The following is a 15577-nucleotide window of genomic DNA, read 5'->3' as shown; positions in this document are numbered from 1 at the left end:
TTGGTTTACCTGAAATGCAAAATTAACTGGGTGTTCTGTATTTTTATCTGGTAAATTTGGCAGCACATTTTTATGGAAATCTAGTTGGAATGGGGGGAATTTGGGGTTCAGCCTCCAGAGACTAGCATAGTAGGAGTGCGGATCCCAGATTGGTGATCAGTGTGGCCACGAACAAGCTGGAGCCTTTTTCCAGACCCATTTCCTCTGCTGCACTTAGTTCCCTTAGAACCTGAATGGTGCATAGGCCAGGAGGGTAGTGGTCCTAATAATGACCTTGTTGGCTGATGAAGAGGAAAAGGCCTGGGAGCCTCTGGGTGCTCTGGACCCCAGGTGCTCCTGGTACCTCGCAGAGCCAGATGCAAATGGATACACACACAATGTGAGCCCTGATACATGTCTCAGTTACCCTGTCTTGAAAAAGCATTTGTTCTTTCTGAACTAGATGAACAGGACTGTCACACTTCCTTCAGTTTACGTCTTATTTTAATCCTTTCCTCCCTCCCTCCCATCAGCCTGAAATGTCCATGATAAACCCTTGCCAGATTAAGCTGGGGGTATTCATACATGATATTCTATCTTCATACTTCAGGATATTTTTTACTTATTAGTGAGAATTAGCATCAGGAAAAACTAAGTCCATATTACTATAAATATTGATTGAAATTGCTATCCTTCTTGAGGTTCAGTTGGAAAACCAATTATATTTTATTATATATTTCTCATGCTAACCTCATTTTGCACCATAGTTATTAGACAGGGGTGAAACTTCTCATACTTGTGTTTGTACTTTACATGACCTATTGTCCTTTCTTGAAATTTATATGTTGTTATTATTGTTATTGCCGTTTTGGTTCAGACTTTACCTTTGGAAGATTAAACCATTTGTCAGGGTTTCTCAACCTTAGCACTGTTGACATTTGGGGACAGATTGTCCTTTGCTGTGGAGGCTGTCCCCTGCATTGTAGGCTGTTTAGCCGCATCCCCGGCCCCTACCCTCCGGATGCCAGCGGCACCCCCAACTGTGACATCCAGAGTATCTCCAGAGACATTGCCTACTGGCCCATGGTTGGCAAAAGTGCCCCTGTTTGGAGGAACACTGCCCTATGCGTGGATTTATCTGAGCATCAGGAGGAGGGTGCCTTGCATGTGTTTTATAAGTTGGAAGAGATGATTTGTGCTATACCTCACTGGCCGTTTAAATGTTCCAGTTTTAAGGCAGGATCGTACACATCTGAAATATAGCTAGGTCTGTCTTGCTTTGTTCTAAATAGAACCCCTTAACTTGCTGACGATTTTTTTTTTAGAGTGTGGCTAATTTTGTTCAATACTTCAGATTTATGTGAATGCGTATGGGGTTTCTTAATGAGTGAAAGTAAACATATTGCAGCTGGGTCAACTTCAGTCAAATGCTGGCCTTGTGATTTAATAATACCCTTAGACGTGTCTTCTGTACAATTCTAACAGGCATATAAGATTTTTATCTGGAATTTCTTTTGTTCTCTCTTTCTTTTTTAATTATTAAGTTAAAAAATAAAATTAATGCTAAGTAGTTAGTAACGTTGTAACTACTTTTTTTTTTTTTTTTTTTTTTTTTGCGGTACGCGGGCCTCTCACTGTTGTGGCCTCTCCCGTTGCGGAGCGCAGGCTCCGGACGCGCAGGCTCAGCGGCCATGGCTCACGGGCCCAGCCGCTCCGCGGCATGTGGGATCCTCCCGGACCGGGGCACGAACCCGTGTCCCCTGCATCGGCAGGCGGACCCTCAACCACTGCGCCACCAGGGCAGCCCTGTAACTACTTTTAAATGGAGGAAATTTGCAAAAACTATTTCTTCCAGGTCATTTCTTAATTTAGTCATGAGGTGTCCTTATTTATTAATGAACTTATCCTTATTTATTAATAACTACAACAGTTGATGATATTACAGGATTTAGAATCTGTAAGGATGAGTGAGCTAGGGTGACAGTTTGATTCACAGCCTTGAATTTAATGATTTATTCTATGTTAACACTGGTATTTCAGACACTCTCTGTATTAATATCTGAATCAGTGAGCAGGGAAAATAGCTTTTAGTGTCCAAGTAAAAGATTGAAATTCTTCATAATTTTTCCTTTCTGAATAGGATATGTAATGGGGTTTGGGGGTCAATTTTCTCCTATTCATTTTTTCTAGAACGATATTTTGAGTTTAAAAGTTTATTATAGGGTATGATACAAATGCCAAAGTATAGTGAAGACTTGAATTGAGTAGAATTTCTGGAAAAATAACCTCTGTGGGGTTGACTTCTTGGCTAGGAGAGTGAGTGGGCTTGGGGAGTTCCTGGAGACCAGGGTGAACAACCCTGGCTTATGAAGAAAATCTTGGAAAGACTAGATAAGTGGTTCTTTCCCGATATTCTGCTGTGGGGCTACAGCACCATAAAGAGTAGTAGTCTAGAAGATGCCCGGTTCATCCAAGTATGGAACATGGCACTAGGAACTAAATATGAATGGCCTTGGTATGAGTGAGTAAATTGAAGGGCAAAGGGAAATCAGTGTAGTAATTATTGAAAAGAGCAAGGATGGACAGGTGAGGATGGGGCCTGATTTGGGGGAAAAATATTAAATTTGACACCTACCATTTTATGGCACTGAAATTGCTCATGAGTGGTTAACAGCCAATGTTAAACAAGTTGCAATAAAATTGATACACTAATACTTGCTTTATAAATTTCTGCCATTCTTTTGGAAAACAATATGGCCATTAAAAAAAGCATTTATACTGCTTGATTTAGGAATTCCAGTTCTGAAACTTTTTCCTAGGATCATAAAAGAGAACGAACAAATCTCATGCATGATGATGTTCACTGCAGCAATATTTGGTAAAACAAACACTGGAAGGAGTCTACATGTCCCCAAATTAGAGAACCAGTAGATAAAGTCAGTTAATGGAAAATTACATAGCTTTGACAAAATATAATTATGAAGACTGCAAACTACATGGGAAAACGTCTGCCATATGAGCCAGAAAAACAGCCACTAAATTATATGCACCTTATGATGGTAATATACAAAAGGTATCGCTGAATGTACGGCAGAACTGGAAAGGGAGACAGATAAATCAACGATTGTGTTTTAGATTGTCGGATTAGAGATATTTTTACTTGTGTATTCAGCATTTTCCTTATATTATTCTGATGTGGTTTATGTGATTAAAAAACAATTTAAAAGTTTTGTTGGTAGAGTTAAGCAATCGCTAGTCATTCGGGGTTTCAGAATTTCTCTGGGTCTATTGCATGACAATTCAGCATAACAGGATGCATCGAGGTACCAGGAAGAAAGGAAAGAATAAATAGGGATCACAGTGCTAAAATTAGAGTAAAAAAAGAAGGAAAACAAGTCACTCACTAAACTCTCCTCCATCAATAGGGATAAGATGCAGCCAGAGACCTGAGGGGTTTGTGGGTCTCAGTTTTGGAGACCTTCTTTAAAAAAAAAAAAAGGAAAAAAGAGAATTATGTTCAGGGCCTCACAGGGGCCCATACAAGTGAGAGGCACTGACTCTTAAGCTTCCTTGCTGTAAGGTAAATCTGCCTTCAGGGGCAGTTCAATCTACTGCCTGGAGGAATTGTTTTGTTGTGTGTAGGGGCTTAAGTTTCATTTTCCTGTCACTGCTTCTCCAAAAGAAATAAGAAAGTGGAAAAAAATGAGGAAAAGAAGCAGAAATGAGAGAAAGGTACCTTGCCCAGCCTCACCTGAGAGGACACCACATCTCCTCAGTGGGTCTTGTACACCTCAGGGGTGGTGCACGGACCTCAGGGGTGGTACATGGACCTCAGGTGCAACTCCTTTAGCCAGTTTTTGTGAGGGTTCACTGAAACTAGGGGGGCTGGCTTCACTGAACCCTCCTCTTTCTTCCAACTGGCCTATTATAAGAGTACTGGCGAGGAGACCATCCACTTCACAGATTCTCTGAAGTCTGGGAGTGGCTTCCCTTCCTGCCAGTGGTCCTACCTTATTGAGAGGGAGACTGCATGGGAGGACCTATAACCGGAAACAAAACAATCCATGTCAAATGCTTTGCCATCGTGGGGGACAAGGAGAAGAATGTAGATCAAAGAGAATGAATGAATGAATCAATCAATAAAGTCATCAGGAATAAACGAGAATGTGTCACAAACTGAGGGGTGGGATAAACGCAGCCCTCTGCCTTCCTGAGGGGACCACCCCCTCAAAAAATCTGTGTACAAGAACTGGATGAAAGTTTGCCTTTATTCTAGTGTATTTCTATTTTATTGAAAAGGCAAAAAGAACTTTTAAATATCCACAATTTTTAATTATCTATAATTCTCTCTTCCATCTCCCAAATTATGCACATAATTGAAGGTGGAGTAGACTCCAACTGTATCCTCTTTCTTCCTTTTGCTGTTATTCCTCAGTTTTTCTGTTTCTTTTTATTTCTTTCTTTCTTTTTTAAAAATTCTGCCTTTATGAATTCTGGCTTTGACTTGTCTGAGGTAACCAGCTATAATGATATACCTGAAAAACTAACAGCATCCTTTTCTCAGCTCTAACCAGAGCTTGAATCTTTCTGACAAAAAGGGCTAATCAAAGAACTTACCAGTTCAGCATACTTCTTGAATAAAAAATCAAGCTTTTCCTCAGGAGTTTGCAACTTGTTCAGATTTTGCATTAGCAGATTGGCTTCTTTGCCTTAAAAGAAAACAAAAACCATAAAGACGTTTTAAAAAATAAGTGTTGAACTTGATGTCAGATTATAAGAGTTAGACTCTCAGGTTGTCTGCTTGTTAGCTGCTCTCCAACCTTGGCCAAGCCACTTCACTTGTCTGAGCTACAGATGTAATTTTGGTTTTTTTCCCCTGTATGAAGGAATGATACCTATTTTGCAGAATAAGTGATTAGATGAGAAGTTTGTAAAAATGTGTGGTATAGTGTCAGGCTCATGGTAGATTCTCAATAAATGTCTGCTCTAAGGGTGGTCCCCAAATTTTCATCCCAAGAATCCATTCTTGTTACTTCCCCCATGTTCTAAATATTCCAAGGGATTTTGAACATTCTGAAAATATTCAAAAGAATAAAAAACACTGACTTCATGAAAGAATAAATCATCCACTTCCCCATGTTAATTATCTAAAAAAAGAAGCAAACCAGCCTATCCAAATATCTGACTACTGTGAAACAGCCAGCATTAATACATGGAGCTGTTAAAATTCCAGCCCGAAGCAGAGAAACATGACAGTTTAGTCTGCCCATTTTTTTGGTTTTGTTCCTTTAGTACCTCTTTGCTCTCTTTTGGGGGGGAACCGATTCTCTTGTTTCTGTGCGTGAGCCTACTCCGTGAAGTTTGGATGGAATGACTCTGATTGTATTTCCTAACAAGTGGGGAATAAAGTCAAAATATAGAGGAAATGGACCCAAGACATGCAGGGCCTTTTTCACAGGCCTTTTTGTGTCTCTCTGGCTGCAGATTTAGCCTCCCCGGGTCTTCCCTTCTCTCACCCAAGCCTTAATCTCTGTTGGCAGTTTCATTTTCTGTTTCCAGTTGGAGTTTATGCTACATTTAAAAACTCATCTGTTCATGATTATTTGACAATGAGCCTCAGATTCTTTCTTTTCTTTCCCCATTGTTCTTCCTTTTGTCCTCTTCAGCTCAGACTGCCTGGTTAGCCTTTCTATGATGCCTGGAAATCTTGTCTTTCAGTGCCCACTGGGCTGAAAGTTGTAGGCAGGAGCCGGCCCCTGAGGCCTACGTGTATGTACCACTGAATGCATCTTTGCAAACAGTAGAGTCAAGGTGGAGCAGCTTCCCCGTCCTCACCCACCTGTGACAGCCACCCTTTCTAATCAGGGTTGGGAGGTCAGACCATACAGTGGAGCCCAAGTTTCCTGATATAAATCTGCTTAAGAATATTAACAACTTTGACAACCTCTCCCCCAAGAACAGCCATGTCTCCTTTGCTGGAATTTTTGCTTTCATCCTGGAGAGGCAGATATATCATGGAATTAGGATTGCCAGATGAAATACAGGACATGGGACACACTCGTAGTAAAAAATAATGGTTTGTTTATCTGAAATTCAAAGTTCCCTGGGCAGCTTGTATTTTCATTTGCTAAAACTGGTAACTCTAATGGCATCAAAGAATTTTAGGTCTAGAAGGAACTTCAAAGAGCACCCAGACAACTGGTTAATTTTATAGATTAATAATCGAAAGCCCAGAGAAGTCCAAAGTTACATAATCAGTACTGGCAGAGCCAAGGCTTGAATCCAAGGTTTGTCTACTTGCTCTAAATCACTCCACTCCCATGTGGAATTTTGATGCCAGGGAAACCTAGAGAAATTAAAGGAAACTTTTTTTGAAAAAAGTGGCCTCATTCCTAACAGCTGGTTTCATCTATATTTGCCCAGTAAGTCAGCTCAGATTAGAGACACAGTCTGAGACAGGGGAGAAGGTGGGGGTGAGCAGTGCCCCACCAGCAATCCAATATGGCCTGTGGCATAACACTGCCTTTAAACTGGTAAGCTCTGCCCTCCGCCGCCAGCAGGCGTTGGCTTTGAGTGATTTCTGTAGCAGCAGGACGGACTTGTGTTGGTCAGGCCATCCCCTCACCCTTGTCTTCAGTTTGTGCTCACGTGATGACTGCTGTCCTGAGTTGGAGGATCATCATTAAAGGCAAGAGACTGCACTGCTGGTCAGATTTGGCCCAGGACCCCGCACAGTGTTTGGCCCATGGCAAGTGTTTAGTAAATCTCGGTAATAATGGAACAAAGCCAACCTGTGCACTAATATCATGTCAGTCAAGTAAACACTGTCCAGAAGACAACTCTGTGATCAACTAGAGGAAAGACGGGTCTTACTCTCCCCTGTGACATTTAATGTATGCTTAGCATACCTCTCAGTGTGAGTATCGATGTAGAAAACTGTATCGTGTCTTGAGTGAGTCCAGTGGGTCTCTTTTTCTCTCCACATTCAGTATCTTCTCCCCTTTTGTTTTCTTTAATGATGAGAACAGGTTTTGTTTTTTGTTGTTTTTGCGGTACGCGGGCCTCTCACTGTTGTGGCCTCTCCCATTGCGGAGCACAGGCTCCGGACGCGCAGGCTCAGCGGCCATGGCTCACGGGCCCAGCCGCTCCGCGGCATGTGGGATCTTCCCGGGCCGGGGCACGAACCCGTGCCCCCTGCATCGGCAGGCGGACTCTCAACCACTTCGCCACCAGGGAAGCCCTTTGTTGTTTTTTTAATTGTCACACTCACTGAGGTGTCTTTCTGCTCTCATATTCTCTTATTTTGTATAGAAGTTTAACATTCAGATGCATCAGTCTACCCTTCCAAAATGATTTCCACAAAAAAATCCAAGAAACTGGAGACAAGCATGTATGGAATACGTAACTTTGTAACATCAGAGAGCTTAATTTGTAAACTTCCATTGGTTTCACTGGACTAGAGTGCTGTGTGGGATTTTGTTGAGGAGGGGGATAGACAGAGACCCACTCATCTTCTAAGAAAGGCTATAATTACAATTTTAGGAAATGGGGTCATTTGGTGACAGTGTCAGACACAAGAGGAAAAATCGGCTTTATGTGTTTAAACTGCTAGCAATTTCTTAGCTGTAACTATAAAGAAAACTTTCTTAAAAAGAAAACAACTTTGAGCCTAATAATGAGATTATTCCAGGGAAAACAAAACAAAGCAAAACCTTACAATAAAAAAGAATAATATCAGAAAAAGCAGTAAGAAATAAATACATCCATTCCCAACTTGGGTCAGAAGAAAGTACTAATCATTTTGCCCAAGGCACATTTTTTTTTTCTCTTATTTCACTTACTCCTCTAAACCCTCCTCTCCTTTCAGGATCTGGCCTAAGTTTGAGCTTCTCTATGAATCTACTCATGGACCCTTCAGTCTCTGTGGATTCCTCTCTCTCCTAAATTCTTCTGGTTTTCTACCATTTCTTCCAGAGAATTTAGCATTTGTATCAAAGCAACAGTTTATTTCCTTCTCAGAGTGAAACTAGAGAAAAATCAAGCTAAAACCTTATAAAACAGACTACCTGGGAAGGTGACCATTCTAAGGCAGAGTAAGTCAATGGCCGAAAAGATTTTAGAAAATCAATGTCCTAGTCAAGATCCTACTCAGAAGGTAGAAATGAAACTCACCTGTCACTGGAAAGATGAAACCAATTAACTGAACTATAGCTCAATTAAATGCTCCTAACCAACATACCAATTATTTTTATATATCTTTGGCCCTGTAATATTAGTGACTTCAGGTCTGCATCTTGCTTTCTTTATGACTAATCTCACAACCACATCAATTAGTTGAATAATTTTTTTTTGGCAGACTTTAAAACTCTCTAGGCCCTATTTTCCCTGTCAGTAAATCAGTGGGTTGACTAGATAGATTCTGAGCTCAGAATGGACCTGTGGATCAGCTTTGTTTTTCTCGTGGGTTTATGCTTCAAACTTATGAATTCCTACTCAATCAGTTATCAATCTAAATATCAGAAGGGATATTACATTTTACCATTGTTTTGTGCTTCTTACTATGTGGGACTTGTGCAGCCCACACAACGTTGACAGAGAAGAGATTAATAAAACACTTGTGAGCTGGAAGATGGGGTGGGGGAAGGAAGGGGGACACTTAGATGTTAAGAGGACATGTCATGGTGCTGTCTACTGTGGAATCTGTTTTTTGTTTTGGTCAATGCCAAGGAGAAAGTGACTCCACCAACTCAAGAGATTTTCAGGTGTTCCCCCAGCTGCTCCAGTGTATAATGTGTTAACTGTGGGAGGAGATGCAGCCTGTAAAGGAAAAACAAGTCTTGAGTGCTTGGGTTGTAGAGACATTTCCCAAATATTCAAAGGTGTTCTGTGAAAGAAGGGTGTTTTTGGTCCAATAAATTTAGGAAATGTTGTAAACTGTGCCCATCACTCTCGGAGATTTTTCCCTATTGTATATATTAAAGGTCAGAGAATTCTGGCGGTTAGGAAACAAGCTTGGTCTGAAATCTCAAATATCCCAAAGTATATACTTTGGAAAATTTGGGGTTAGAGAGTCAGAACATTTCGGCATCTCAAAAGTATCAATAAAGCAAATGTTATCTGATAAACATACAATAATTAAAGACTCATCTTTGATCAAATATGTAAGCAAAGACTAAAGATATATCTTCAGGTATGGATTGAATGACATACTAATATTCTAGAAAAGCTCCAAATAGTTTCTAAAAGAAGACCACAGCCGGCACTTTATATTTTCTCCAAATGGGTGGAGGAAGAACTTTCTGAAGCATCAGAACCATTGCTTCAACAATCTGTTTGTGTCAAAATTACCCAGGGTGCCTTGGCCCCAGTCCAGACCTACCAATTCTGAATCTCTCTGCTCAGCAACAGCATTTTTGACAAATTCTGCATTTGATTCCAATGCACAGTAAGTTTGAAATCATTGGTCTAGACCATAGTGTAGTATCATTTAATTGATATATGGCCAAGAAACCTGTTAAAACCACTTGCAGATAGTTGAAGTGATGTTTAAAATATTTAAATTAGCTTAAAAATATTGTTTTGGGCTTCCCTGGTGGCGCAGTGGTTGAGAATCTGCCTGCCGATGCAGGGGACACGGGTTCGAGCCCTGGTCTGGGAAGATCCCACGTGCCGCGGAGCGGCTGGGCCCGTGAGCCACAACTACTGAGCCTGCGCGTCTGGAGCCTGTGCTCCGCAACAAGAGAGGCCGCGACAGTGAGGGGCCCGCACACCGCGATGAAGAGTGGCCCCCGCTCGCCGCAACTAGAGAAAGCCCTCGCACAGAAACGAAGACCCAACACAGCCAAAAATAAATAAATAAATAAATATTTAAAAAATACTGTTTTAACTCATAATATAGCTGAAATAGTACAATGTTTAGAAGAATATACTGCTAGTGTTCAGAGGAACAGCATGAAAGTGTCAGCAGCTTATACACATGTAATTAGAGTGGACCCATCTGGGCACTCTGATCACAAACATTGGTTCTGATAGACACATTGAGTTGAACTTTGGTAACTTATACAAAGTGGCAGAATTAGTTGTGAAATTTTTTCTTTCTCTAAAAATTTTTTTGATTATTTGGTTAAGTATGAGGTTAATACAGACTTTGAAATAACTCGTGGAAGACAGAGTAGAAACCAAAATTGGTCATCTTTAACTTCACCCCTGCTTTCTTCATACCTATCCCCCCATTATAACACATACAAATTCCTATGTAGAAGTAGTTTCAAAGTGATAAAGCCAAAGAACTTTCCTGGTTAGGAATACTAAAATCATTTACCTCTGTGATGTGATTTTGTTTTATCTTATGGAAAGTTTAACAGTGACTAATGCAAAAGGTTGTTTCTGAGATGCCTTGGATAGAGAAGAAAAAATAGCTCTGTAACACAGAGCAACTGTATTCTGTTTCCCAGAGTTCCAAAACAGTAAAGTGATTCTAATCTTGCACTTTATTTTTTTTTTTTAATTTTTTTTTTTGTGGTACGTGGGCCTCTCACTGTTGTGGCCTCTCCCATTGCGGGGCACAGGGTCCGGACGCACAGGCTCAGTGGCCATGGCTCACGGGCCCAGCCGCTCCGCGGCATGTGGGATCTTCCCGGACCGGGGCACGAACCCGTGTCCCCTGCATTGGCAGGCGGATTCTCAACCACTGCGCCACCAGGGAAGCCCTAATCTTGCACTTTAGAACTTGGTGTTATCTGGGTTAATCTTTATGCTGAGTAGGTAAAGTAGCTGTCTGAATGTGTCCCTTAGCCCTTCTTGAAAGCATTGCCAGCAGTGGTTTCACGTGCCAAAGTGTGGTCCTATGACAGCATAGACATACTTTGGGGTTTACACGTAACCTGTTCACTGGAGTCTGAACCCAGTTCTGACTCCAGTGCCCATGATCTTTTACTCTTCCACAGTGTCTTCCAGAAATGAGTAAGATGTGACCACTGTCTCAATAGACTCTCTCTCCCTCCAGCTTGGGAGGCAGGTATATAAACAAATGATTGCTGCAGAAAATTTCATGGAGAACTACAGAAGGTGATGCTAACTCTACCTGGGCATGTCAGGGAATGTATCACACAGGAGGTGGTGATTGTAGTGAGTGTGTCAGTGAAATTCACCAGGACAGACAGAGGGCTTCCCCTAGGTGCAGTAACATGCTCTCACTAATGGCTAAGAAATTTACTCTCTCATCCTTCTCTCACGGCCATTTGTGGTGTTACCAGTCCTCCATGCTCTCCTAACAATTCTCCTGCGCCTGTTGTAGCACTTATCCCATATAACAATTAGTGTACATGTCTGTTTTTCTCTCCAGACCTAGAGCTCCTTAACCAAAGACTCTTTTATCTTTGTGAACCTCCTAAAGACTAGGCATTAGTAAATATTTGCTGAACCAGTGAACTAATGTGAGTAAAATTGTTTTCTCAGATTTTCAACATTCTGTAATTAATACATTTCTGAAGAGCTTTGTTAAATTAAAAAATATTTTATATGTGTAGTAATGGGACACACTACTAAGGGGCTGAGGATAAGCACAGTAAGGTACTGGTGATCCTGAAGGAAGCTATTGTGGTAAAATCCAAATATGAGATGTGGCTTTTAGCAAGATTGGAGGAAGTGCCCCTTTTTAGGAATAATTCAAAGAAAAGTCATACATTAGAATGTAACTACTTGCCTAATCCTTTTAGAATTTTCTTCTCCAATTTTTGCTCTTTATTGCTGACAGGCTCCTTGGCTGCGGGTGGCTCTCCAGAGGCCGGAGGTTCTCTCTCCGTCTCTCCAGTGGTCTCCTCGCAGTCCCTGTCCTCATTGTCGGGTGGTTCTGTGTTCTCAGGCTGCTCCTTGGCCGCGGTGGGACCCTCTTTCCCTGCCGTGTCGGCAGCAGACCCGTACGTGTTAATGATGTCTTCCAGTTGTCGGTTCAATTCTTCAGAGATATCATGGGCTCCCCGTTCAGGCTGCACACCTGCCTCCTCCTCAGGTGCTGGGAGCGGGGTTGAGGAATCCTGATCATCTTGCTTCTCCAGGCCATTTTGACTGGGCAGTACTGAACTGTCCCCCACAGGTGTTGACTGTGGCTCCCCCGACGGCTGTACAGACTGATTGGTCTCCATGCTGGGAGTGGTATCTGGTGGTAAGCAAAGCCAGCGTTGATGTAGTTAACCCAGTTACAGGTAAATGGTAAGGCTATTCCTACATGGACACCTACTAATTACAGTTTCTAACATAGGATGAATGTACTTCCACAAACCATCAATATTGCAACTAGCTGACTAGGAACAGTGAGAAGCATCTTTCCAAATCGAGTCATACTATTAGCATATTTTTGGTTTTGGTCTTTAAATTCTGATAGTATCTCCTATTATTGACGTTAACAGAGTGATTCAAGATACCGTTTTTCATGGTCATATTTGTCATTTTGCTTAGAGTAGCCAGTTTGTGTTACCATTCTCTTAAATAATTCTATGTAGATTTACAATCGTTATAAATACAGAGATGTATACATTGAATGTTTAAATTTAAATTGGTGCTTTTTCCCCCAAAGTTAAAACATTGACTACAAGAGCCATTGACCTTACTAAAATCATTCATAATGATAACATTCTAAACTCTGTTTTAATCTATATTGATTCGTATGAGTCCATTAATATAAATGAATTATTATATTGGATACAGGAGATACTTGCTTGTCTGGTATTTTCCTTTTCCCAAGTGAGCAACATGTAATTATCAATCAGAAAAACACTTTTTTTTTTTTCTGAGGTTCAAACCAGCCTCATTTTTGGAATTAGAGAGAATGAGGAAAGGTATATAAATTAACTAATGAACTTGTGTGGAAACATGGTGTTGCTCATAATAACAATTCCTTGAGTTTCTATACCTTTTTGTTCTGATATAAAAACGGACTTTCTTTTAGAAAAAAAAACAGATTACAACTTTCTTGTCTCAGTCAAGGAGCTCTAGGATAACAATACTTTTTAAGAAGTAGAAATGTCTAAAAAGCAGGGAGGGAATGAACTAGGGGAATAATCCAGGTATAATATGGGCTCTTTGGAAATAAGGGGTGAGGAATGGGCTGAGGGTTGCTGGCTATCACCATTTCTAGTGTTGCAATACCTTTGGCTTAGACCTTTAAGTTACGGTGCGTTTTATTTGTAAATAATATTTAACGGTGATGCTGCTAATTAGCAGCATACAATTATGACAGGGTCCTAATAACACACAGGTTTTGCTGTTGTGGTGGCATGAAAGCAAAAACTAAAACATACTGCTGCATGTACTATGCAGCTTCCTCCTCTGGTTCTCAGGGCAGGCGATGTCAAATGCTCGAATGCAAACAAGAACAGAAAATTCAATGTACAGACATTGCCATCTACCTGTGGCCCTCACCAAGTACTCATTAACTTTGAAGGAAGTACTTTTTTCTCTCATTTATTTTAATTCACCATCTTTATTATCAAACGATGCAGTAAACAGCTTCATTGTCTTCATCACTGGGATTCTTTATCCCGACCCCTGCTTGTTGGGCACACACATCTATATATAACTTATGCTTCCCCTGAACTTGGAGAAGGACACATGGCACCTGCTGTCCAGCCAGAAGTTATTTTAAGCTCTTCTAAAAGGAGCCCTGGCCTTTAGCACTTCATCTTTGGAAATCAAGGGAAGAGAATACTTTTTAAATCAAATTGAAAAACAGTAAACATTTATTGGTTTAAATCCATATGTGGGTTTTAAAGTGTTAGGGAGCCTCCTGAGGATGAAATAAAATCTAAAGTAAACCAAACTTAAAAGCAATGAATTTAAAACCGACTGTCCCTAAGAATTTTAGTGTGGTTAGTCTAAATGCAAGTGTTTTGTTTGTATTTGATTTATTCTTCGTTCATCAGAGGCCATAATCATTGATTTTTTATATTAAGTCCATGGGTCTCCTTTAAACTCATGCTCCACGTTTGCTTTAAAACAGAATAGCTGAGTCGTTGTAAACCACAGGACAACTCAATCCCTAAAAGTAGCCTCAAGACAAATCCACAAGAGGAAAAAAACAAAGTCAAAGAACTCTGTTACTTTTAAATTCTCTTTCTAGATCAATCAATTTTACAGCAAGAAATTATTTCTGTTTTATCTTCTATAAACTTCATTGCCCATCTTTTGCCTCCTCTGAGAGAGAATTTTTCACTTGTCCTGGCAGTCCCGACAGATTACCACACACACATCCCTTCCTGAGCCACACATTTTAATTGTCAATGAAACAATGGACAGTTCTTCAGCAGTTCACTGGCAGTCTCAAAGTTGCAAGTTTCGAACACCACAAACCGCACCCTACATCATCTCACAGGGCTTGGGGGAGTGTTTGTCATACTTACCAGAAGGCAAGGCGCTAAGCAGAGAGAGAAAGGAGAGGCAAGAGGCAGCAAGCTAGTCAGAGCGGCAGCAACATCAGAAGACAGGCGGGGGCTGAGTTCTTAAGAGGGAGAGAGAAACCAAACACACACGCACGCACGCGCACACACACACACACGCACACATGCACACACACACACACACACGCTCGCGCGCAACAGGAGAGCGGGGAGGGGGTGGGGAGGGGAGAGGAACATCCTGTGACACAGCAAGAGAGAAATACGCTCGAGCTTTAGTAGCTGTCTCCTGGGCAAATGCCTTAGAAAAGAGAAGCAGCTGGTACATCTTATCAGACTCCATGTTTTGTCCTTTAAAAAATATTTAAACTCTCAGTACATAGCCCCTTTGCTAGCGCAGTTTTTCACCATTGTTGTTCTTTGGGGCAGAGATCAGTTTTTCTTATTTCTTGGTTTATTTCCGGTGTGGTCTATGATTCATCTTCTTTTTTTACCACCATCTTATGCTAGCTTAATTAGTGTCAAGTTTCTTATAGGAATCAAGGAAAAAGAAGAAACATGGCATAACAAAAAGGAGATGGTAGAAGCACTTTAATTCTGATGTCATTGTTTGGTTTCGTCCTAAAATTTGAAATAAAAATTTAGACAGCTCTTTTGGCACTGGGTTTAGTGCCATCTTCATGTACATGCTAATTGGCGTGACCTCAGACCCCACGTCTTACTCAGGTAACTGCCTTTACTCAGGTAAGCCCTGGGGAAGCAGTTGCTTTTTCTTTAGTTGCAGGCTTTCCCACCTTCCACAGTGACTTTTCCAAGTCTTTCCCACCATCTCAAGCCTTCAACCTGTTCCTTAATCCTCCTCAGAAAAAGAACCTCCTCTTCATTCACCATATAATGTCTCTTTCTCTTAACCTACGTCCATTCCCCTTTTCTTCTCTTTCTGGAGAATGTGTTCCCACACTTTTCCAAGTTGGGTTCCCCCATCAGAGTTTCTGCTCTTGGGACTGGCTGGGCATATTGATACCCACTGTGTTAGGCAGAATCATGCCACCAGAAAGACTTCCACATCCTAATCCCAGGAACCTGTGAATATGCTATGTTACATGGTGAAAGAGACTTTGCAGATGTGATCAAGTTGAGGATCTTGAGAGAGATTATCCAGAATTACTGGGTGGGTCCCTTGTAATCACAAGGGTCCTTGTAAATGA

General features: G+C 41.1%; 1 protein-coding gene across 1 annotated transcript in view; it reads right to left on the bottom strand.

The window, feature by feature from the left end:
* Window positions 1-14536, bottom strand: part of TXLNB (taxilin beta) — a 43733-nt gene extending 29197 nt beyond the window's left edge. The window contains exons 1-3 of the mRNA XM_028494377.2: window positions 14376-14536; window positions 11684-12136; window positions 4597-4688 (exon numbers count right to left, since the gene is read on the bottom strand). Of these exons, the coding sequence (XP_028350178.1) occupies window positions 4597-4688; window positions 11684-12122 (531 nt within the window). The 5' untranslated portion in view covers window positions 12123-12136; window positions 14376-14536. The remainder of the gene's footprint in view (window positions 1-4596; window positions 4689-11683; window positions 12137-14375) is intronic.
* Between the last annotated feature and the right edge of the window lie 1041 nt (window positions 14537-15577).

Source organism: Physeter macrocephalus, chromosome 10 (genome assembly GCF_002837175.3).
Source record: "Physeter macrocephalus isolate SW-GA chromosome 10, ASM283717v5, whole genome shotgun sequence".
NCBI classification, from domain to species: domain Eukaryota; kingdom Metazoa; phylum Chordata; class Mammalia; order Artiodactyla; family Physeteridae; genus Physeter; species Physeter macrocephalus.
This window is presented reverse-complemented; position numbering and strand designations above follow the sequence as displayed.